Consider the following 20,721-nt stretch of genomic DNA (forward strand, 5'->3'; position numbering starts at 1 on the left):
TTGTAAGTACACCGATTATCAAAGGTCTTCTGCTAGCTTCTCCATACCAGTAGTACAGAAACCATTTTTAAACACTGAGCTTTTAATTCTGGCCTAAATATTTAATTTTAATTATTACAGAAATATGAAACAAAGTTACATTTATAACAAAAATATAGTTATATTTCGAAAACACATTTTTCCACTGTATAAATAGCAAAACATAGAAAAAAAGATTGATTTTTAAAAGCCAACTTCACCTAGAAAGCAACAGAGTTTTCACAAAACTTTGGGTGATGCTGAAGGAACAAAAATTTAATGCTCATGCCAAACATTCTATTTTAAAACCCAGCTGTTTCAAAATCAGTCAAGGATGTTGCTGACAGCTGGTTTGATTCTCCATAGAACCTGATAGAAGAAAATTCTGTATCTCCTAACATGCTTTTATAACACCTCAGAGAATGTGCTTTCTCTATCAAAAGGAGCGTTTCTACAAAATAAAAACATATTCCTTGCGAGTTTCACCCTTTGCATCACAAAGTTCTCATGGATGCTACTCCCTTTAAAGTGTCCCAGATGTAGCCAGCCAGCAATTAGGGCCTGCAATTTTGACTACACTCATGGCACATGTACTGTCAACACGTCTTTTTGCAGTGTCCATGGCCTGCCTCCCAGATCTACCGTAAACAGGCACTCAGGAGCCTGCCCCTCCCTGGCTACTACATGTCATTGTGTTTAGGAAAACATTGTTAGACAGGAAATCTCTGCAGCTGGGAGGGCTGCTCATCACTTCCTGGTGAACTGCTTCAGTGTCCCTTAATGGTGCATCCTTCTGAACGCGGATGCATACCTACCTTCAGTTGGTGCACCACAGGGCAGTAGTTTCGCTGTACTGCTCTGGCTGTACCGCTGTAACCAGATTATGGCAGGCACTGTAATCCCTTCAGGACACTGTGGCCTGGGACCCTGCACTTCCAACCACCAGGGGGCTTTCTGGCCTGCAACAGTCCACATTGCCTGAGGCAGGAAGTGCCAGAGAAACAATGCCCTGCAGGGGCAGCTCTCAACCAGTGACTTGCAGAACCTGCTGTTCTAATACTCCAATTCCCCTGCCCCAGAGATAGCACAGCTCTGACTTTTACAGTGACATTCAGGATTCCCTGAGGGGACTAACCTCCATTTACCTACAGTGGAAACAGGAGTGATCATTCCCCCTTTACTGGCTGGCTTCCCTTCCCTGCTCACTTTCTCACTCCCAAGAAGTATTTCCTGAGTTCTATCTGTACTTGAATCCTTGTCATAGCATCTGCTTCTGGGAGAACCATCTCCTAGGAACCACCCCTCAGTTAAACTAGCTTTCCCTGGATACGGTTTTTAACATTTGCGATTGGCTGGTGTATAAATGTTGGAGATAACGTTTGCATCTGTTTATGTCCTTCAACCTCCCCAATAGCAAGCTGGAATCTGTAGACAAACAGAATATAAAATCTGGAAAGAGGTTGATTAAAATCCCTTTATCATCCCACTGGTTCATTTTTCATATCTGAGGGAACTGAGCTCCAAAGAGGTGAAATGATTTGCCTAAGGCAACACAATCAGAAACGGCTGAACCAGGAGCAGAATTTAGATATTTTGGCCACGAGTTCAGGGCTGAAGACACTATGCCTCAAACCTGTAAAGAAAGTAGTATGCTATTTTATGAAGTCAAAAGATACTTTATGACTACGTAGAAGCCAGACATAGACATTTTCTACATTTTTTCCTCAAATTTGTGTCGTTAGTAAAGGCTTCTAGGCTGCAAATAGGACTGTCTGCACATTCCTCAGTTGAATTTTATGATCCTAGGCTGCATTAGTGAAATGATGATCAAACATAAAGACACAGATGTATACATCTTAAGAGACTCCTCAAAACAGTATTTATATGATTCACCCTTCATGTCATGTGTCTAAGTTAAACGCATAACTCTTAATGTTTCCTTCTTTTCCCTTTTGCAGCTGTGCAAGATGTACAAGCTTCCTACTCATAAGAGGTATAGAAACTCTAACCTTGCCAACCTACCTCATGACCTTGATGGCTCTACTTTTCATCAAGGGACACTCTCATTGAAAAGGGTAGAAATAACTACTTATCATTAGAACCAACTCAGTTTCTGTATGCCTTACACATTGCTGTTTATTGTACTTAAACCTTGACCAACTTTCCTGGAAAATGATCAACTCAAATACATAATTCAGAGGACTTAGACAAGAACAAACCTTATGATGGAAGACCAAATTCACCACCTCCTACTATAAATGAGGAACCTAAGCTCCAGGAAAGACAACTGATTTTATTGAATTAACATAGCCGATAAGTAGAGATCCAAGTCTTCAGATTTCTGCTTTGGCTCTTTCCCCAAATTGTTATTAATCTCCTTTTTTAAAAAAATTCATCTACATGACTGGTACAAAAATACAAAGATTGTGATAGAAACAGCTACATCCTCCTCTGATGGCTAATAAACCATCAGACTCCTTTAGGTGGCTAGTCCATCGGCCCTCTGATCCACCACCAGGCTTCAATGCTCAGGGAAGTTGACTGCAGCTACTCTGGGCTCCTGTCCATGCCCAAGCCTTGGCTTTGGGGCTACAGAATCTCTTGATAATTCACATCGTGAGTTCCCAAATGAAATTACCCTAGGGATATTTTTATTTGTTAAGTATTTGAATTTCCTAAATACATTGTGTTCAATGATACTCAAATTTCCACTTAGGGAAAAAACACAACTGAAGGTGTGTGCTAGGACTTGAACATGAGTAGCTCTGATAGGAAAGGTGTCTGGTGGAGTAATAACTTCTGAGATTTTGCTCCACTGAAGTTGTAAAAGTCAGGACAGTGTCTTTGGTTATCCAACTCCAAACACTGAAAGGCCCTAGAGACAACTGTCTTTCAAAAGAGCATACAATAGGTAAGAGTCAAACTTGCCGATTCAACAGCCATTCATTTGTTACTAACAAAAATCCATTATTTTCTACATATAGAAATGTTATCTTAGAAATTTAATATTTATAATAGTGTAATCTTGGGCTTCCCTGGTGGTGCAGTGATTAAGAATCCACCTGCCAATACAGGAGACAGGGGTTTGAGCCCTGGTCTGGGAAGATCCCACATGCCGTGGAGCAACTAAGCCCATGCACCAGAACTACTGAGCCTGTGCTCTAGAGCCTGCAAGGCACAACTACTGAGCCCGTGTGCCACAACTACTGAAGCCCGCGCACCCTAGAGCCCGTGCTCCGCAATAAGAGAAGCCACTGCAATGAGGAGCCCGTGCACCGCAAGGAAGAGCAGCCCCTGCTCCCCACAACTAGAGAAAGCCGGCATGCAGCACCGAAAACCCAACTTAGCCAAAAATAAATAAATAAATTTATATATATTTTTTAAAGTGCAATCTTTAAGTAGAATGTAAGGATAATGTCTTACGCTACTAATCAAATAAATATTTTTCAATTTCTTCTTCTACTTAAATATCATTTTATTCCATTAACTTGACCATGTTAAATTAAAAAAGGGAAGAAAAAGAAAGCACATCACAAAAACCAATAAAGCTACAAACTTTTTTTTTTCTATCTACCCTGCTGGGACATCTGTGAAGCTAGAGCGGAAAGAGCACTGGCTACAATTCTGTAATCCTGGGATATAGTGCTCACTTTCATTAAAAAACTTCATGCCTCAACTGCTTAATCTGTTAAATGGAGACAACCAGACCTAACTACTTAGAATTATGTGGGAATCCCATGAGCTTCCTCTGTGAAATACGCTGCATCTGTAAGAGAAAGGCAACCCGTTGGCAGTGGCTGAGGAGGAAACAGCTGGCTGTGTCCATCCAGCTACCACAATTCCCATAGGCATTTAGGTGGCACAGACTGAAGGGATAGGGGAAGAAAGCCGAGAAGGAGGGGACGTGCAGAACAGCACGAGGATCCACAGAGTCCCCACTTTCACCTCGTCACTTTGCACAGGGACATGGACGGGAGTGCCCCGTACCAGCTTCAGACCAGAATTCCGGAGATGGGGAGGAATGGACACCGAGGAGATTAGGACGCAGAAAAGATAGGGAAAAGCGAATACTGCCATGTATCCACTCAGTTTTGAAAAGACCAAAGGAAAAGGGCAAGTAATTTACGAGTCTTCCAGAAAAGAAGTGAGGAGAGCCAAGGCATGAGTCAAGGGGTGACGGAGTTTACCGAAAACCTCACAGTTCCCACCACACTTTTCACACAGTTTCCAAGGAGCCTCTCAACAGCCTGGTGGGGAGCTAGGCAGGTTGGTATCATTCCCATTTTATTGATGAATACGCTGAGGCTCAAAGAGTTTAGATGATTTGCCCAAAGTTTTCTAATTTGGAACTGAGAAATACGGGATTAAGACCAAAGCCCTCTCATTTCTCTGCTGCTGGGTTTTTTGTTTTGTTTTTTTCTTTTCTGCCATCACTGGTAATTATTAAATGGTGAGAATTTTATACATTGAATTTTAAGTGAATTATTCTTACTCTATACCTGGGGTAGAATATATTCATAGCAATTCACATTTCTAAGAGCATGAAATATAGTGTGAATATCAAATCAACAAAAACATTTCCTAAAATACATAAAATTTATTTTTTAAAAGGGACTAGACTTTTGGGCAACCAGGTGAGTCCTTGGATAAGCCTCAATACTCCATGTCAGTCAGGGATCTGGTCAGTGATGACCCATTAGCCATGGATGACATTATCATTCGACTGAAAAGATTTGTGAACTAATAACAGCCCCTAGTAAGTTTGATGAACACTTTGGCATTTGTTCTGGAAAATTATAGATTCTAAGATTTCAAAATGAAGCAAAAGTGAATGAAGTTAACCGTTTGCTAGGTGCTTTGCTTTTTATTTAAAGACTAAGAAAGTTATCACTCATATATGGAGGAATTCCAAACGCATGGCATCTACTCAGCTCACAAAATCCTAAGTGTGCTTTCTATAAGGAAGAGGTCATAAGAAACATGTAGATGAAGAAGGAATATTGGGTTGGCCAAAAAGTTCCATAACATCTTATGGAAAAACCCAAACAAACTTTTTGGCCAACACAATGTAAGTGGATATAGAAGGCCGTATATATGAATGTGCAAACTGCCAAGAACAGGAGGAAAAATATAAGGGGTGAGCCACAAAAATCCCAGAATGAAAATGAATCAACTGAGCCAATTATATCCAAATGCAACATGAGAACTGGAAACATTTGGCAGCTAAGATATCCTCCTTATCTTTTAAGTACAGGCATTTTCAACACAGGGCACGGAAGACTTTACTGCCCCCTTCTCTCTGTTCCAAAAGCAGTTTGCTTATATCTCTATGAGAGTAATTTAATTCAATCTAGCACCAGCTTGGTCCTGACCTCATTGAACTTCCCTACCCTACTCTGAATGGTCTTTTACCTTTCTGCAGTGCAAAGACCCTAACTTAAAATATAATAAAAAGAACATACCACTCAGATTTAGATGATGTCAGACAGGATCCCAGCAGGGAACAGATGGCACACACAGAAGAGATGACTGAAAAGTGTTTAAAGAACTATTTACAAGATGTGGGAAGGAGAAGGAAAATCAATAAAGGGCAGTGGAGCAGCCCAGGGCTCCTAACAGCAGGAAATCATTGCTACCTCTAGACAGATAGGCAAGGGGAGGGTGTGAGTACTGGAACTCGCAAGATCTGAGCTGTAGAAGAGGCTGTAGCTTTCAGCAGAGTAACAAAACCACTACCACACTCCATTGCCACCTCCTGCTCCTGCCCTCTCCTCCAAAGCCTCCCATTGGCTGAACCCAGCTAGAAACCAGAGGGCAGGAGAGCTTGGTCCACACAGGCTATCAATCAGCTCTCAGGAGCACAGAGGAAGGTGGAGAGTGGATCTGGAAGGGCAAACAGAGAATATCCAGAGACTGAGGTTTCACACAGAGATGTTCACTGCAGCATTACTACTAATAATGAAAAATCATAAAGAACCTAAGTGTCCAGCGATAGGGGGATGAGTAAGAAAATTATTTTACATATTTTAACGACATGAGAATATGCTTATGATATAACGCTAAGTGAAAAAAATAGCTGAAGCAAATGTAGTCTACATCAACAAAAGAAACGAGAGTCTCAATCATAAAAGAACAGTCCCTTCGAAGGTTCACTACTCTGACCACTTCCATAGAACTGGACAGGTCATTTGAAAAGTGGTATCAACCAATCAAGCCTTTTCAGGGAAGATAAAATGATACTTTTGGGATCTGGAATACAACTCCTGTGAAGAACATGAGAATAAACTGGGCACATTTCTCTCTTACTTTCCATAGTTCACATCATATTTTCCTCCACCCCCGCCAACCCCAACCGGCAGCTCTTTAAACAAGGAATATAGAGAAGTCTGTATAATGATCACTTGAACCACTAAAAAGATTATGCCTCCCTCAACCAATATGTCACTCAAAATAAAAACAATTCTAAACTCTAAAACAAAATTTTGATATTCTGAAATAACATAAAACTTCTAGGCATATTCTGAATTTTTTTCTCTTTCTCATCCCTCCCTGCTTTGCTAATATTGTAAACACATGCTTAATTTACCAAGTAAGTAATCTAGCACTGAGCACAGATATGAGTACATGTGTGTATACACATATGCATGCATGCATACATGCACACTGAGTACATATAAATACATATAGGTGTGTGCATATAAAGATACACACTGAGTCTGTGTATATATATACACACATACATGCCAGCAATAAGTACTTTACACATATATATGTCCATAGAATAGATGGATAGAACATTATCGAGTGGTCTTTGGAATTCCTTTAGCAGTATCAATGTTGAGACCTCTCAAACATCATAAATCCTTCATCCCACGTGAGTCTTAAGTTCCTGTATCTCTCAGCCTCTGTCTTGTGCATGTTTGAACATTTACTCTTCTACCTTATTATAATGGCAAACGGGCAACTTTTCATTTTAATGATGAGTATTGCACAGTCTTCAGAGACAGGAGAATGAGACTCAGTTTCCCAACAATAGAGCTTCAACAGGTTTGCCAGCCCATACCCCAGGGCCTCACACACAGCAGATGTCCACATATGTTAAATAAGTGAATTACATTGGTGCACTTTTTTTTTTTTTTTTTTTTTTGCGGCATGCGGGCCTCTCATTGTTGTGGCCTCTCGCGTTGCGGAGCACAGGCTCCGGACACGCAGGCTCAGTGGCCATGGCTCATGGGCCCAGCCGCTCTGCAGCATGTGGGATCTTCCCGGACCAGGGCACGAACCCGTGTCCCCTGCATCGGCAGGTGGACTCTCAACCACTGTGCCACCAGGGAAGCCCCATCAGTGCACTTTCACTCTCACATTTACTTACCTTCCTGAGTGTGACAGACACAGACACCAAAGACCATACATTAAGACCGCTTTTGATAGAGATAACATCTGCTCAGTTGCTTGAGTCACGTGAAAGAAGCAAACCTGATGCTTCAATTACCATTATCACTGGATAACTGTTTTTAAAATTGGAGGAAGTCTATAATAAGCAGAACTGAGCAGAGAGTGTGGTTCAAGATAAAGTAGTGAATTTCCAGTTGTACTCTGGAAATTAGGCAGTACTAATGACTATAGTAATTTATGCTTTAAAATAACTACAATGAATCTAAGTACCAGAGCAGAAGTTTTAGCCTAGTATAATGGAAAAAGAAATTCACTCTCTTCTATGACCTACTGTAAGTTAGTTTTGTGCGTATAATAATACTCATAGAAATTAATGAACATTCTTAAATGTAATTTTAAGAATAACTCAAACACATAAAAGTCAAAATAAAATTCAATTTTCAGAGAAATGAGCACTAAAGACAAACTTGCTAGCTCCTAGAAAGAGAAAGATTATTTAAAGGGTTTTCATAATCCTTTTACATCAAACTCTCTAGATCTACATCTTTCGAGCCAACAGTATTTCCTATAAATTCCGAGTTTTGGTCACGAGCATTTTCTTTCCTCTTCTAGGGCTATGATTAATCTTTGCGCAGAGTGAAAAATCCTCAACATTTTCCACCTTAGATTCCTTTGCATACTCTGAATCATCTCAGCAACAGGTAAAGGCTTGGTGGCTTTGAGAGTAGATTGGAAATCAGGTGCAACAAGTTTAGCTAACACTTCAGGGACTGAGTCTCTGATTCTCCGCAGTATTATCTCAAGTCAAATGTTCCCAGGAAAACAAGAATGCCTCATGGACTTCCCAGCACACATGAATTCTTCATTCTTGGGTATTCCCCTTTTCTAAATAGGATGTGGTAGTGTGCAGATAATTAAAAAGGAGAAATGCATCTTTCCTGGTCTTTGAAAGGGTGATTGCTCTGAGAGTAAATGGATAACTACATTTCTGTTTGATGCTTCAGTTCTTTAACTACCTCACACACAAACACACACACACACACACACACACACACACTCATTCACACATTCTACCAACTGCGCATCCAATCAGCTTTAGTTTTCTCATGGTGTGAAAATATTATCAGCTCTGGAGTCTGAAAGACCTGGGTTCAAATACTGTTCTGTCATTTACCAGCTAAATCAGCCTGGGTAAGCTACTTCCCCTCTTTCAGGTTCTGTGTTCTCAACTGTAAAAATGGGGGTAAAGTCACCTACTTAGCAGAGCTATTATGAAGATTAGATGAGATACACTGAATATTAAGGCAACTGTCACATAATAGGTAATCAACAATTCGTGCCCTTTCACCTATGTATTCTTTTTTTTTTCTTTTTGGCTCGTGAGCTCTAGAGCGCAGGCTTAGTAGCCGTGCGTATGGCCTCAGTTGCTTCGTGGCATGTGGGATCCTCCCGGACCAGAGATCGAACCCATGTCCCCTGCATTGGTAGGCGGACTCCTAACCACTGCGCCACCAGGTAAGTCCCCACCTATGTATTCTTAAGTTTCTTATGTTTACTTAACTTATAGGAGAAGTTGGGAATTATTGGGCTGAGAAGAATTCCCCTCCTCCATTCCCCACCTCCGCACCCATTTTCCTCAGAAAACAGCCCAAACCCAACTGGCTGTCTTTTGCTCTTTGTTGATCAGTTCCTGGGTGGCATGAAGATAAAAATTGGTGCTCCCCTTTGTTTAGCATCTGCTGGCTTTGTAAATTTGTGGAATTGTAACCAGAGTATGATTACACACACAGAAGGCAACCAGGAGTCCTGTAGTGAGCAAGGAAGTCGATGCATAAATACCTGAGGAGCTTCTCTGTGGGAAACCACATGATGAAGCAAACACAGCCTCGATGCATCAAGTTATCACCTAGATCTAGGACTGATTGTTCCCTTATAGGCATAAAAAAGAGCTTTAAATAAAAGTGAAATAACAAGGAAGGATACAATTAAGCACCGGTAATGCACTAGCTACTATGACTTCTAGGTCGAAGTACTTGAAACTTCTTACAGGGTGAGATTAGGACAATCACAATATGCAAAGTGGTAAAAGTCAAAACTGAGCCAATGCTGGATATTCAGTCATACTTGTCATACTTTGCTTTTATCTTGAAAAAAATTATACAATTTCTAGTTTTAGACTAACTTGTTTAAACATGTTTACTGACACATATGGGGAATACAAATGTTCTTGTTTCCATCCAAAGTAGCCTCCAATGAAGGATTCCTGATCGATAACTGAGTCTATTCCAGACAAAATTGTTTTGGGGAGTCAATAGTAAAAGACACTAGTTTTGTAACCCCACCTTGGAGCAACTACATTTTGTTTTGCATATAATAAGAGCAAGATAATATTTCTTACAGATAATAGCAACCACTTAGTCCTCAGGAGGGGAACAGTGGGCAAGCAAGCCAACCTTTGCAAGTAGAGCCAAGAACGGCTGGCAAGGCCTGGGGCAGCCTCCCCTGCACAGGCTTGCGAAGGGCCAGTTCTTAGGTTTGCACATGGCACTCATGATAAAGGAGACACTTACACTGTATGTCAACATCAATGTCAACAGTTTGGTTCTACTGTCAACTTTTTCTAATAGCAGAGGCAAAAACAATCAAGCTGTGCTTTCATAGAATATTTATGAAATTCATCAGTATTACGAAAACATTTAAATGACAGATCCTAAGTAAAATATATTCCCCATCTCAGCACCATTATTATGTCAGGCCCCACAAAAGGAATTCTTGAATGGGTACAATATGGATAGACTCTATAATTTTATTTTATTTATTTTTTGGATAAAACAACAGAAATTTATTTTCTCACAGTTCTGGAGGCTAGAAATCCCAGACCTAAGTGTCGGCAGGGTTGATTTTCCTGAGGCCTCTCTCCCTGGCTTACAGACAGCTGCTCTCTTGCTGCCTCTTCACATGGTTGCTCCTCTGTGCATACATGCCCCTGGTGTCTCTCTGTGTATCCTAATCTCCTCTTCTTATTATGACAACAGTTAGATTTGTTTGGGGCCCACCCTAATGGCCTCATTATTTAACTTTTTCTCTTTAAAGTCCCTCTCTCCAAATACAATCACATTCTGAGGTATTGGAGTTTAGCGCTTCAGTAATGAATTTTAGGGGGACACATTCATATACTCTATACTTTTTTTTCATTTCATTTATTTATTTTTTTATGGCTGCGTTGGGTCTTTGTTGCTACACGCGGGCTTTCTCTAGTTGTGGAGAGCAGAGGCTACTCTTCGTTGCGGTGTGTGGGCTTCTCATCGCGGTGGCTTCTCTTGTTGCGGAGCACAGGCTCTAGGCACGTGGGCTTCAGTAGTTGTGGCACGTGGGCTCAGTAGTTATGGCTCGTGGGCTCTACAGAGCAGGCTCAGTTGTTGTGGAACACGAGCTTAGTTGCTCAGTGGCATGTGGGATCTTCCTGGACCAGGGCTTGAACCCATGTCCCCTGCATTGGCAGGCGGATTTTTTTTTTTTTTTTTCTTTTTTGCGGTATGCGGGCCTCTCACTGTTGTGGCCTCTCCCGTTGCAGAGCACAGGCTCCAGACGCGCAGGCTCAGTGGCCATGGCTCATGGACCAAGCCGCTCCGCGGCATGTGGGATCCTGCCGGACCAGGGCACGAACCCGTGTCCCCTGCATTGGCAGGCAGACTCCCAACCACTGTGCCACCAGGGAAGCCCTGGCAGGCGGATTCCTAATCACTGCGCCACCAGGAAGTCCCTACTCTGTAATTTTAAAGACCATCTTATTATTATAAAATATGGGTTGTGCAAAGTTAAACATTTTTTGAAAACATGAATTAAGATATTTTGTGTGTGTGCGTGTTTTGTTTGTTTGGGTTTTGGGTTTGTTTCTTTTTTGTTTTTTAGGTAGTAGGTGAAGTACTAATTATAGCAAGAACTCTGAAAGTATTCAGTATGTCAGTAACCAGACTATAGTGTATATTCCAGCTGAATAACTAATAACTCAATCTGGGGATCAGACAGTCTCATAGTTGTTGGTTTATGAATCTAGGCAAAGATTTCCCAGAGAATAGTCATCAGGAAGTTAGATGAGTCAGTTGGGCTCCTGCCAGAGTTGGGTAGAGGCCAGGAATGGAGGGTACAGTCTATAACCCAAGAGAATCCAAAAGAACAGCTGAGCAGAAAGCAGAAAACCTGCTTTTAGTTGCACTTCCCCATTTGCATTACATTCTTTGAACTTCAGTTCCCTCATCTATAAAATGAGGGTCTGGGCTTACTGCACAGAGCCATTACGAGCTTCATGAGGGATAAAATACCAGCAGTAGTTTATAATCCTTGAAGTGTAAGGTCAACATAAGGTGAAACTTGTATTCGTTAACAGGGAACCCTCAATGATAAATCGGCAAGTAAAACCAAAGGATTCAAGCAGCAGGACCTCTAGAGACCTAAGTGAGAGTTACTCGTTGAGAAATTCTGACACCCTACTTAACCTGAGCAGCAACTATAAATTCTGAGGGCCACCTAGCTAGCCACTTATATCTGACTTAGCACTCTACTGCCTGGGTCGAGACTGTGAGGGACGAAGAAGGGTGTACCAACCAGGTCCCCTTCCAGGTCATGCTGTTTCCTGACGAAGCTTGGGCAGAAGCCCCAGACTAAGGATCTAGACATGGATGCTTTTGGATATAACATATACTTTAGAATTTCTGCTTTAAAATTGTTTTTTCTTCCAAGAATTTAACACATTGTACTTTAATGTATTTAAATAGTTTTTCTCTTCACTAATTAATATAGAAATTGTTTAGTACCAAACATTAACTTGTTTTCCTATGTATATTATAATTCCTGCATGTGAAATCTACAGCCTAAATACACTCACTGTGGGAATACAAAGAAGGTAGCATTAACCACAGTGCTTTCAATTTGCAGTGATTAACTGCAGGACTCAAGACCACCAGCTGGAGAACCCTAGCCCCAACCATAATGAACTCCCTGACAGTCAAGTTACCATATGCCTCTCTGTACCTCATTCTTCCTCAAAATAGGAATAATACTGATAATATTACCTACCTCTCAGGGATGTTATGAATTAACTGTAGTGAGTTAATAGTTGTAAAGTACTTAGAACAGTGTCTGACAGACACAGTGTATGTTAAATAAGCTGCATCGTTCAACGAAATCTTGATGGAAAACAATGTTTTCATAGACATGGTCTAAAGTTATTATAAATCAAATGCCTCCTGTATTTTTTGTCTTATTCATAGCACATGTTATTTTGCCTGTCGACCCCAACTTCAAGGTAAAAAACTATCCAACTAGAGAACCAAACTACAAACCAATATCTTGCCAAGCTTAACAGTAACTTATTTTCACTCATTTAACTTCCATACAGGGGAAGGTAAGAAACAAAAGGCACTCGTTAATTCTGTTTCATTTTTCCGTGTTAGCTACAGGTTCTACCTGTCCTCGTTTTATCTATAACTTGTAGATGAGAGAAACTGGGACACCACAGACGGACTTAGGATTCTCTGCCTCACCTGTGTGTCTCGGGGTCTCCTGGTACTTTGTCAAAATGATCCCTTGTTATGAAGTTTCTCTGTCATTGCTTCACTCCCATTGAATAGGCCAATCCAGGAGACACACAGTGCTCTAAAGACAGCACTAAGCAAGTGCTCATTCTCTAGCATGAAGGCGTCTCATAAACCTGAACCCACAGAGGTATTTTGATGAGGCATTTGCGTTGGCCCAACGCAGCTGTGTTTTAAGGGAGCAATAAGTGAGCTAATGAGACTCATAAACAATTGGCCTTTCTTTGCCAAAATCCCCACAAGTGTCAGATATTTATACATATCTTATCTTGAAAACTCACTTTGGGACAAGATACTGAATTCGCATTTCAATCCTCTCTTGGGTAAAAGTCCAGAATTCATTTTTCGAAAGTGAATATATGAAAAGACACCTGTTAGATATGCCAGGAAATTTGGTATGACAATAAAGATAGGTTGCTCTTAAGGAAGAACACCTTGCTTTTAGAACACAGGCAAGGCTGGACTCTTCCTGAAGGAGACTCCAGAGTCATTCTGACGGAGACTGAGTAGATACCAGGTTAGCTGTGTACCCTATATAACAACCCTCTTTGGATCTGTAAATCTATCTAAAAAATGTCAAGGACCACTCATTTTCAGCCTGTAATTTTAGAGTATTAATATCATGTTTACCTATAATTTCAGCGGTTTTCAAATCAATATGTCACAATTGAAGGCCAATATTTATTCCTAGGTGCCAAAATGCGATAGAATAGCTGAGATAATCTAAGGCTCTAGATATTTTCAATAGAAAATTATTTATGCATAATCCTGAATGCATGATTCTCTTTGTTTTAAATGTCACTGACAAAATAAAAGTTTCCTTGATTTTTTTTTGTCCAGTATGGGATATAGTTTAAGATGATCATAACCTGAAGAAGATTTAGAGCCTTTGATGATCTCTATATGAGAGAATAAAAATTCTCATTAATTATTCAGTATGAGTAAAACTTCTTCAGGAGAGAAAAAATTTTCTCCTCCTTCAAGGTAATCCTTCTTCTGACCTCAATGCATTTGATTAAATCTTCTATTTCTGCACTTAATGCATGATATGCTACTTTATTCACCCATATGCCCCTCCTCCACTAGACTACAAGTATCTTAGGAGCAGAGGTCATCTCTAATTTCATTGTTCTTTTTCCCAGTGCCTGATACAGAATAAGTGCTCAGTAAGTGTTTGTTGGACATAAGAAACTTCTCTTTAAATTCTGATTGAGAATCATTTCAATAAGATACAGAAAGGAATTTGCTGCCATAGAATAATGTATCATTAATCCTAGAAAAATGATTCTGTAGCTAAGATTGCATTGCTTTTCATGAACAGGCTCTCTAGATCTTCTATACAGTAGCTAAAACATGAAAGGGAGATTAAACAATCATCTGATAAATTTTTCAAGGTAAACAGAAATGCATACAGTTCAAGATTCAAATAATCTCACCAGACACAATTTTTTTAAATAACTAAATCACTTTTTTCTGCATGGACATTCCTAAAACACAACCAACGCCTTAGGTGAACTAAAAGTTAAGACAGATAAGTGTTTTTAATGTTCATAGTAAGACGGGCATTTTGAATGAATATTAGCAGTTAGAAAATAAATTTCAATATTGAATATCTTTGCTACATGGCTCTAATCATGCATGAATAGTAAAGCAGTGATTCGCTGTCTCATCCTTATAAATAAAATTTATAATTGAAAGCTACAGAAGAAAAAAGAAATAAACCTAAGCCCAGAAGTACTAAAGGTCTCCAAAAGTGTTCATATCACTTGGTTACGGACTAAGAAGATTATGACTAAAAGTGTAGAAATAGAGTGGATAAAGTAATATAATGACAGAGGTAAGTGGCAAAGAATTATCCTATACTAAACTTAGACTCCAAAATCACTTCAGGAGAGAGATTTCCCTGGTGGTCCAGTGGTTTAAAACTGTGCCTTCCAATGCGGGGGGTGTGGGTTCGACCCCTGGTTGGGGAACTAAAATCCCACATGCCTTGTGGCCAAAAAACCAAAACATAAAAACAGAAAGCAATATTGTAACGAATTCAATAAAGACTTTAAAAAAAAAGGTCCACATTTTAAAAAAATCTAAAAAAACAAAACAAAACCAAAAAATCACTTCAGGAGAAATGCCTCTAACTTCAAGTATAAAGTTTATCTTTGGCTTCTTAAATCAGATGTATTAAGACTTTTAAGTCATTGAATGCACAAAGGCCTGCACTTTTACAACTACAAAGGTACTTCCAGATACCCAAAGGTACTTCAAGTCTTGACAGACCTGGTCACAACCTCTCCTGGACTTCTGGAGTTGTTTGACTCCACTTACAAAGTACAAAGGGATTTATGAATGCTACCACCATTACTATGCAGACAACGACAATTACAACATCACTGCCACAATCACTCCCACTCCCATCACCTTTCATCTGTCCAGCACCTGCTTCAGGTTGGGCCCTGGGCCAGGTGTTTTACATAGATAGTATTTAACCATCAGAGAGCCCCAGAAGAGAAGTGTTATTGTCTCCATTTTACAGAGAAAGCTGAGGCTTAGCAAAACTTATCCAAATAGCAGAGACAAATTTGAAACTGAGTCTGTCCAACACCACAGTCTATGCCTTTTTCACTGCAGCGTGCTCTCAGAGCTATTTATTGAGCCTCTGTTATCTTCCAGGCGCTGTGCTAGTCACTGTAAATATATATTTAGAAGTCTCCAAAACAATGCTAAGAGGTAGGTCGCAGATCATGAAACTGAAGTTAGAGCAGTAAAGAAACTTCCCCAGGAGCTTACCGCTAGTAAGTGACAGGGCTAAAATTTAAATTCCTGCTTTATCAGTGGTGAAACGACATAAACTCAAAATTTCAAACTCTTGCCTTTGGCATAAGCTAAATAAGGGAAATAACCCAGTATGTATTAACCAGTTTAATGCAATATTAGGTAAAACAAACTTAGGCTTATCTAGCTATGCCCTTTATATTAGAAAATAATTAAACCTGTTTAGAGTTCTAAACACTAAACCAGCCACAAAAGACTGAAAACTAGAATCAATTAAGTCACAAAGACTAACACTCTACAGTTCCAGAACGCTTTCAAATAACATTTTATTGTTCTTTTTCTCATGGAATAAAACAGCAGTTTATCCTCACAACACTCTAGTGATATAAACAGGGAGTAAGTTGTTTTCCCTTTATAGAAGGAAAAGGTCCATGCCAGGACAGAAAAACTAAGGGACTGTTGACAGTCCCAAAACTTGAACACATGTACCCTGAAATGAGGATGCTCTGCTCTCTGGCTCTGGCTGCATTTTTTCCTCCAAATGAAACCAGGTCTGCTGATTTTCAGAGGATTATGGAGCCCAGCCATCACCTGAGTTTGGCTTCCCTGCAGAGAGCATTAATGCTTGCTTCTAGGTTTCGAGTTCAGTTCAGTTCGTGCGTGATCATTTTTAATTCACTGTACTGACCTTAGCGAAGAGCCCATTTCTAGTCAAAATAACACTGGATTTCTTGATTAGGGAGAATAAAAAGGAAGAACTATTTTCTAGCAGAAAATAAACAATGAAATTACTACTCAAAAGAAAGTATAGGGCTTCCCTGGTGTCACAGTGGTTAAGAATCCGCCTGCCAATGCAGGGGACATGGGTTCGAGCCCTGGTCCAGGAAGATCCCCCATGCCACCGAGCAACTAAGCTCATGTGCCACAACTACTGAGCCTACGCTCTAGAGTCCACGAGCCACAACTACTGGGCCTGCGTGCCACAACTACTGAAGCTTGCGTGCCTAGAGCCTGTGCTCCACAACAAGAGAAGCCACCGCAATGAGAAGCCTACACACTGCAACGAAGAGTAGCCCCCGCTTACTGCAACTAGAGAAAGCCCGTGCGCAGCAATAAAGACTCAACACAGCCAAAGATAAATAAAATAAACTAAATTTATTTAAAAAAAAAGAAAGTATAGGCAAGATAATAGTAAGAAAAAGGAGAAACAGCTCCCATTTATTGAACACTCATAATGTGCCAGTCACTTTTCTGAGCACTTGACATGCATTAACTTATTTTTATAACAATGCTTATTATGTCCCTTTTATGGATGAGAGAACTGAAGCACAGAAAGGATAATAACTTGCCCAGGATGACACAGCTCAGTGTCACAGTAAGTAGAACAGGGATTTAAACCCAGATAGAGAATCCACACTCTGAATAAACTGTTTACAAAATGAAGTATAATTCAAGGGCTTCCCTGCTGGTGCAGTGGTTAAGAATCCGCCTGCCAATGCAGGGGACACAGGTTCGAGCCCTGATCCGGGAAGATCCCACATGCCGAGGAGCAATTAAGCCCGTGCGCCACAACTACTGAGCCCGCGCTGAGCCCACAAGCCACAACTACAGAGCCCGTGCCCCTAGAGCCCGTGCTCCGCAACAAGAGATGCCACCGCAATGAGGAGCCCGCACACCGCAACGAAGAGTAGCCCCCACTCGCCACAACTAGAGAAAGCCCGCACGTAGCAACAAAGACCCAATGCAGCCAAAAATAAATAAATAAAATTTTTTTAAAAAATGAAGTATAATTCAAAACCTAATAAATGACGGTGCCACTAATGGCTGCTAAGGAAAGTCTGGCCACAGCTCGCCATGCCCTCTCCACACACCAACATGGTCCCTCTGATGGCAAGAGCAGAATAGACGAGACAGGAGATGAGGCTGACGCAGAAGGGCGAGGCTCTATTTCTATGGAAAATTACATATTAACATGTTTACCAAAACCAAGCTGAAAAAAACCTCTAAGGGTGAATTTCAAGAAGAGAGTCAGCCATGTTCAAATTATTTTATGTAAAGAAAACAAGCAATGGTCACTGAATTTTAGAACATCTACACTGAAAGTCACAAATATTTGCAGAATACAGAAATCTGACATCAATAAACTTTGAACCATCGTTGGAGTGGTAAAAGCTCTTTTAGGAAGAGAAGCATTTTCCCCCTCCCCAACCCTGTTTTTTCCATTTCTCCCATTAGACCTTTGCATTTATAATAATGATGATGGTGGTGGTGGTGGTGGTGGTGATGGTGGTGATGGCTTTACATTTACTGAGTTTCTACTTTGTGTCCAGAAATGTGATAAGAGTTTTACATTCAATCACATGAATTATCATGTGATATTCATGACAGCCTTACAAAGTTAGTATTACTCTTTTCTCCATTTTCCATATGAAGAAACTGAGACTCAGAAAGGTGAAGTAACTTGTGCAAGGTCACGCATCCAGGACATAAATTCACTTTCATTTGCTCTAAAAGCCCACAATATTAATCGTGTATGCCCAGCAGATAAGTGTGGCCACCTGACTGTCCCATCGTTATGTAGAAACAAAGGCCACAGTGAGTGCTGCACATTCCAGCTGAGGTCCACCACCTCCAAACCCTGGACAGAAATGAACGTACAGGGCAGATGGCTCAAGAGAGCCACATTGGCCAAAGATGGGCCAGAAACCTAAGTGTGCTTTAGCTGCTCTCTTTACTAGAAACAGGTACAATCTCTCAGAAGTAAACAAAATATTTATAAACATGGTATAACTAGAAAAACATCCCAAAGACAGACCAGTAAGTTTAGTTCTCAGGACATTTGTTAGTACAAAGTTCATCATAGTTCTGAAGGAAAGAATGGAATGCTTCAAGACTGAACTAAAGTACATGAAGCGCGAGGAGAGAAACAAAGACTCCTATTTTAAGTTTTAATCTAAAAAGTATTTGCATTTGAATAAATTGTTTACAGCTGTGCATTATCTCATTCGATAGATACGAAATGATGTGACTAGGTCAAATAAGAACCACCACTATGGAAGTTTTTAAAATATTTACTGAGGTAATAGGAAAAATGCTTTTATGTTGGATACATCATTATTAAGTAACATATTTTGTTAGAAATTTCAATTAGTAGTTAAGCACAGTAAGTCTTTATGTGGATAAAAAAAAATGTTCTATTACAACCAATTACTACCGGGAATGATAAATATGAGAAAAAAAAAATACCTTCTCTCTTAGCACACCTCTCCCTATGCCCTCACACATAGACTGCCCTGAACCACCTGTTCAGGAAGTACTTCTCAGAAAGTACCATATTCTTCCAAGTGTTGGCGATGCTCATAATGCACCTCTGCCTGGAACTTGTTGCTCCTCCCTTTTTCTGTCTGACTAAAGTGCTTCAGTCATCCTCCTCCAGGAAGCCTCCCTAGATCCCCTCCTCTATGCTAACAACTATCATAGCACTTATCCCACTGTTTACTTTTTGGGCTCCTCAAGACACTAAAAAGTCTTTGATGACAGAGACCACTCTCATTGTTTTTGATATCCCAGCACTTAGTTAATAAAATATTTGCTAAATGAATAAAAGTGTGTTCCAAATTAAGACTTTTTTTAGAAACAAAGGAAAAATATTCCTACAATGCAAATCTTCCACAATATTATTCTCATTGTTCATAAAGGTGTGTTTTAAAAACACATACAGAAGGATATACTGGATATTGCCAACTGTCCTTCATTAAAAATATTTCACACACCTGTACTCCATAAAAATACTGTTACATCCAATTGATTATTGTTCAACGAATCCATCAGTTCAGATAGTATAATTGAATAATTATGCATAAAGGATAAAATCATCACAAAATCATGGCAAAGAATTTAAAAGCACAATGGCATTTAAACTTTGAATAACTAGGTTCTGCCTGGTTCTGCCACTGATTCCAATGGGGACAAGCCATTCACCCTTTGGTCTCAGATTCTCCACGCATAAAATGGGGGTAACCATTCCTCCCACTTCTTCCTCCATCGGATCCTGTGAGGACAATGGAGATATAACAACTGCAAGAGTGGGATTCTTCACAATTCAGGCACCACTATCAAGTCTTACAGAATCCCCAGGTGGAGCTCCGATCATCGTTCGTTATGGTAATAACCCTTCACAACCCTTGCTCTCGTTAGCAAGTTGATAGTATAGACTCTGGTGTAAAGTCTTTGCCAGTCAAAATAAAGGCCACATGGGTGGGCACAAGTTCCTCTCGCTGGAGCTTGGTCTGAGCCAGAAGCCGCGAGGAACCCGGTCACACGCAGCGGCCACCACATCCCCCCCTTGGAGCCCGTTACGCTCCTGCCGGGGGAAACGACCCTGGGCCTTTCCCCTTCTCCGAGAGGGGTCGAGCGGGCTGACGGTGGAGAGGACTCCAGGGTCGGCGCAGCAGGAGTAGAAAGGGAGCAGGAGGAGGTGAGACTGTTGTGGGGAGGGGGGAGCTCGGCGAGGGGCTTACCTGGCCTCGCCGAGGGACGCCGGGAGCGGATGCGGAATGAACACCCCACAGTCAGACCGCGGAGGCTGCTGTTTCTTCTTGGAGCGCCAGATATGGAAAGAGGCGTGCTTCTTGGGGGTCCTGGACGGACTGGACTCCCCGTGGTCGCCCTGAGGTGGCAGCGACAGTGGCATCTTCTCGTCTGCTTCCTCCTCCGGCTGCTCGGATGCTGCCGTCTCCGCCGCCTGGCCCTTGTGGAAGAACGCACCTGGGCGCCAAGCTGGCCCGCCTTTCCCAGCGCGCCGTCCGACCCCGCCCCCTGGTCGCGGGACCGCAGCACAGCGCGCCTCCCCACCCGACCGCGGCGCGGAAGGCACGGGGCGGGAGCCCAGGTGAGGTGCGCGCGCCGGAGTCCCAAGGTAGGGAGGACACGCCCCCGGCACGGG

General features: G+C 41.2%; 1 protein-coding gene across 1 annotated transcript in view; it reads right to left on the reverse strand.

Moving 5' to 3' along the window:
• Positions 1 to 20,469, reverse strand: part of CRYBG1 (crystallin beta-gamma domain containing 1) — a 201,896-nt gene extending 181,427 nt beyond the window's left edge. The window contains exon 1 of the mRNA XM_065888987.1: positions 20,297 to 20,469. Coding sequence (XP_065745059.1) covers positions 20,297 to 20,469 — 173 coding nt within the window. The remainder of the gene's footprint in view (positions 1 to 20,296) is intronic.
• Positions 20,470 to 20,721: the final 252 nt, after the last annotated feature.

This window comes from Phocoena phocoena, chromosome 12 (genome assembly GCF_963924675.1).
Source record: "Phocoena phocoena chromosome 12, mPhoPho1.1, whole genome shotgun sequence".
Taxonomy (NCBI): Eukaryota; Metazoa; Chordata; class Mammalia; order Artiodactyla; family Phocoenidae; genus Phocoena; species Phocoena phocoena.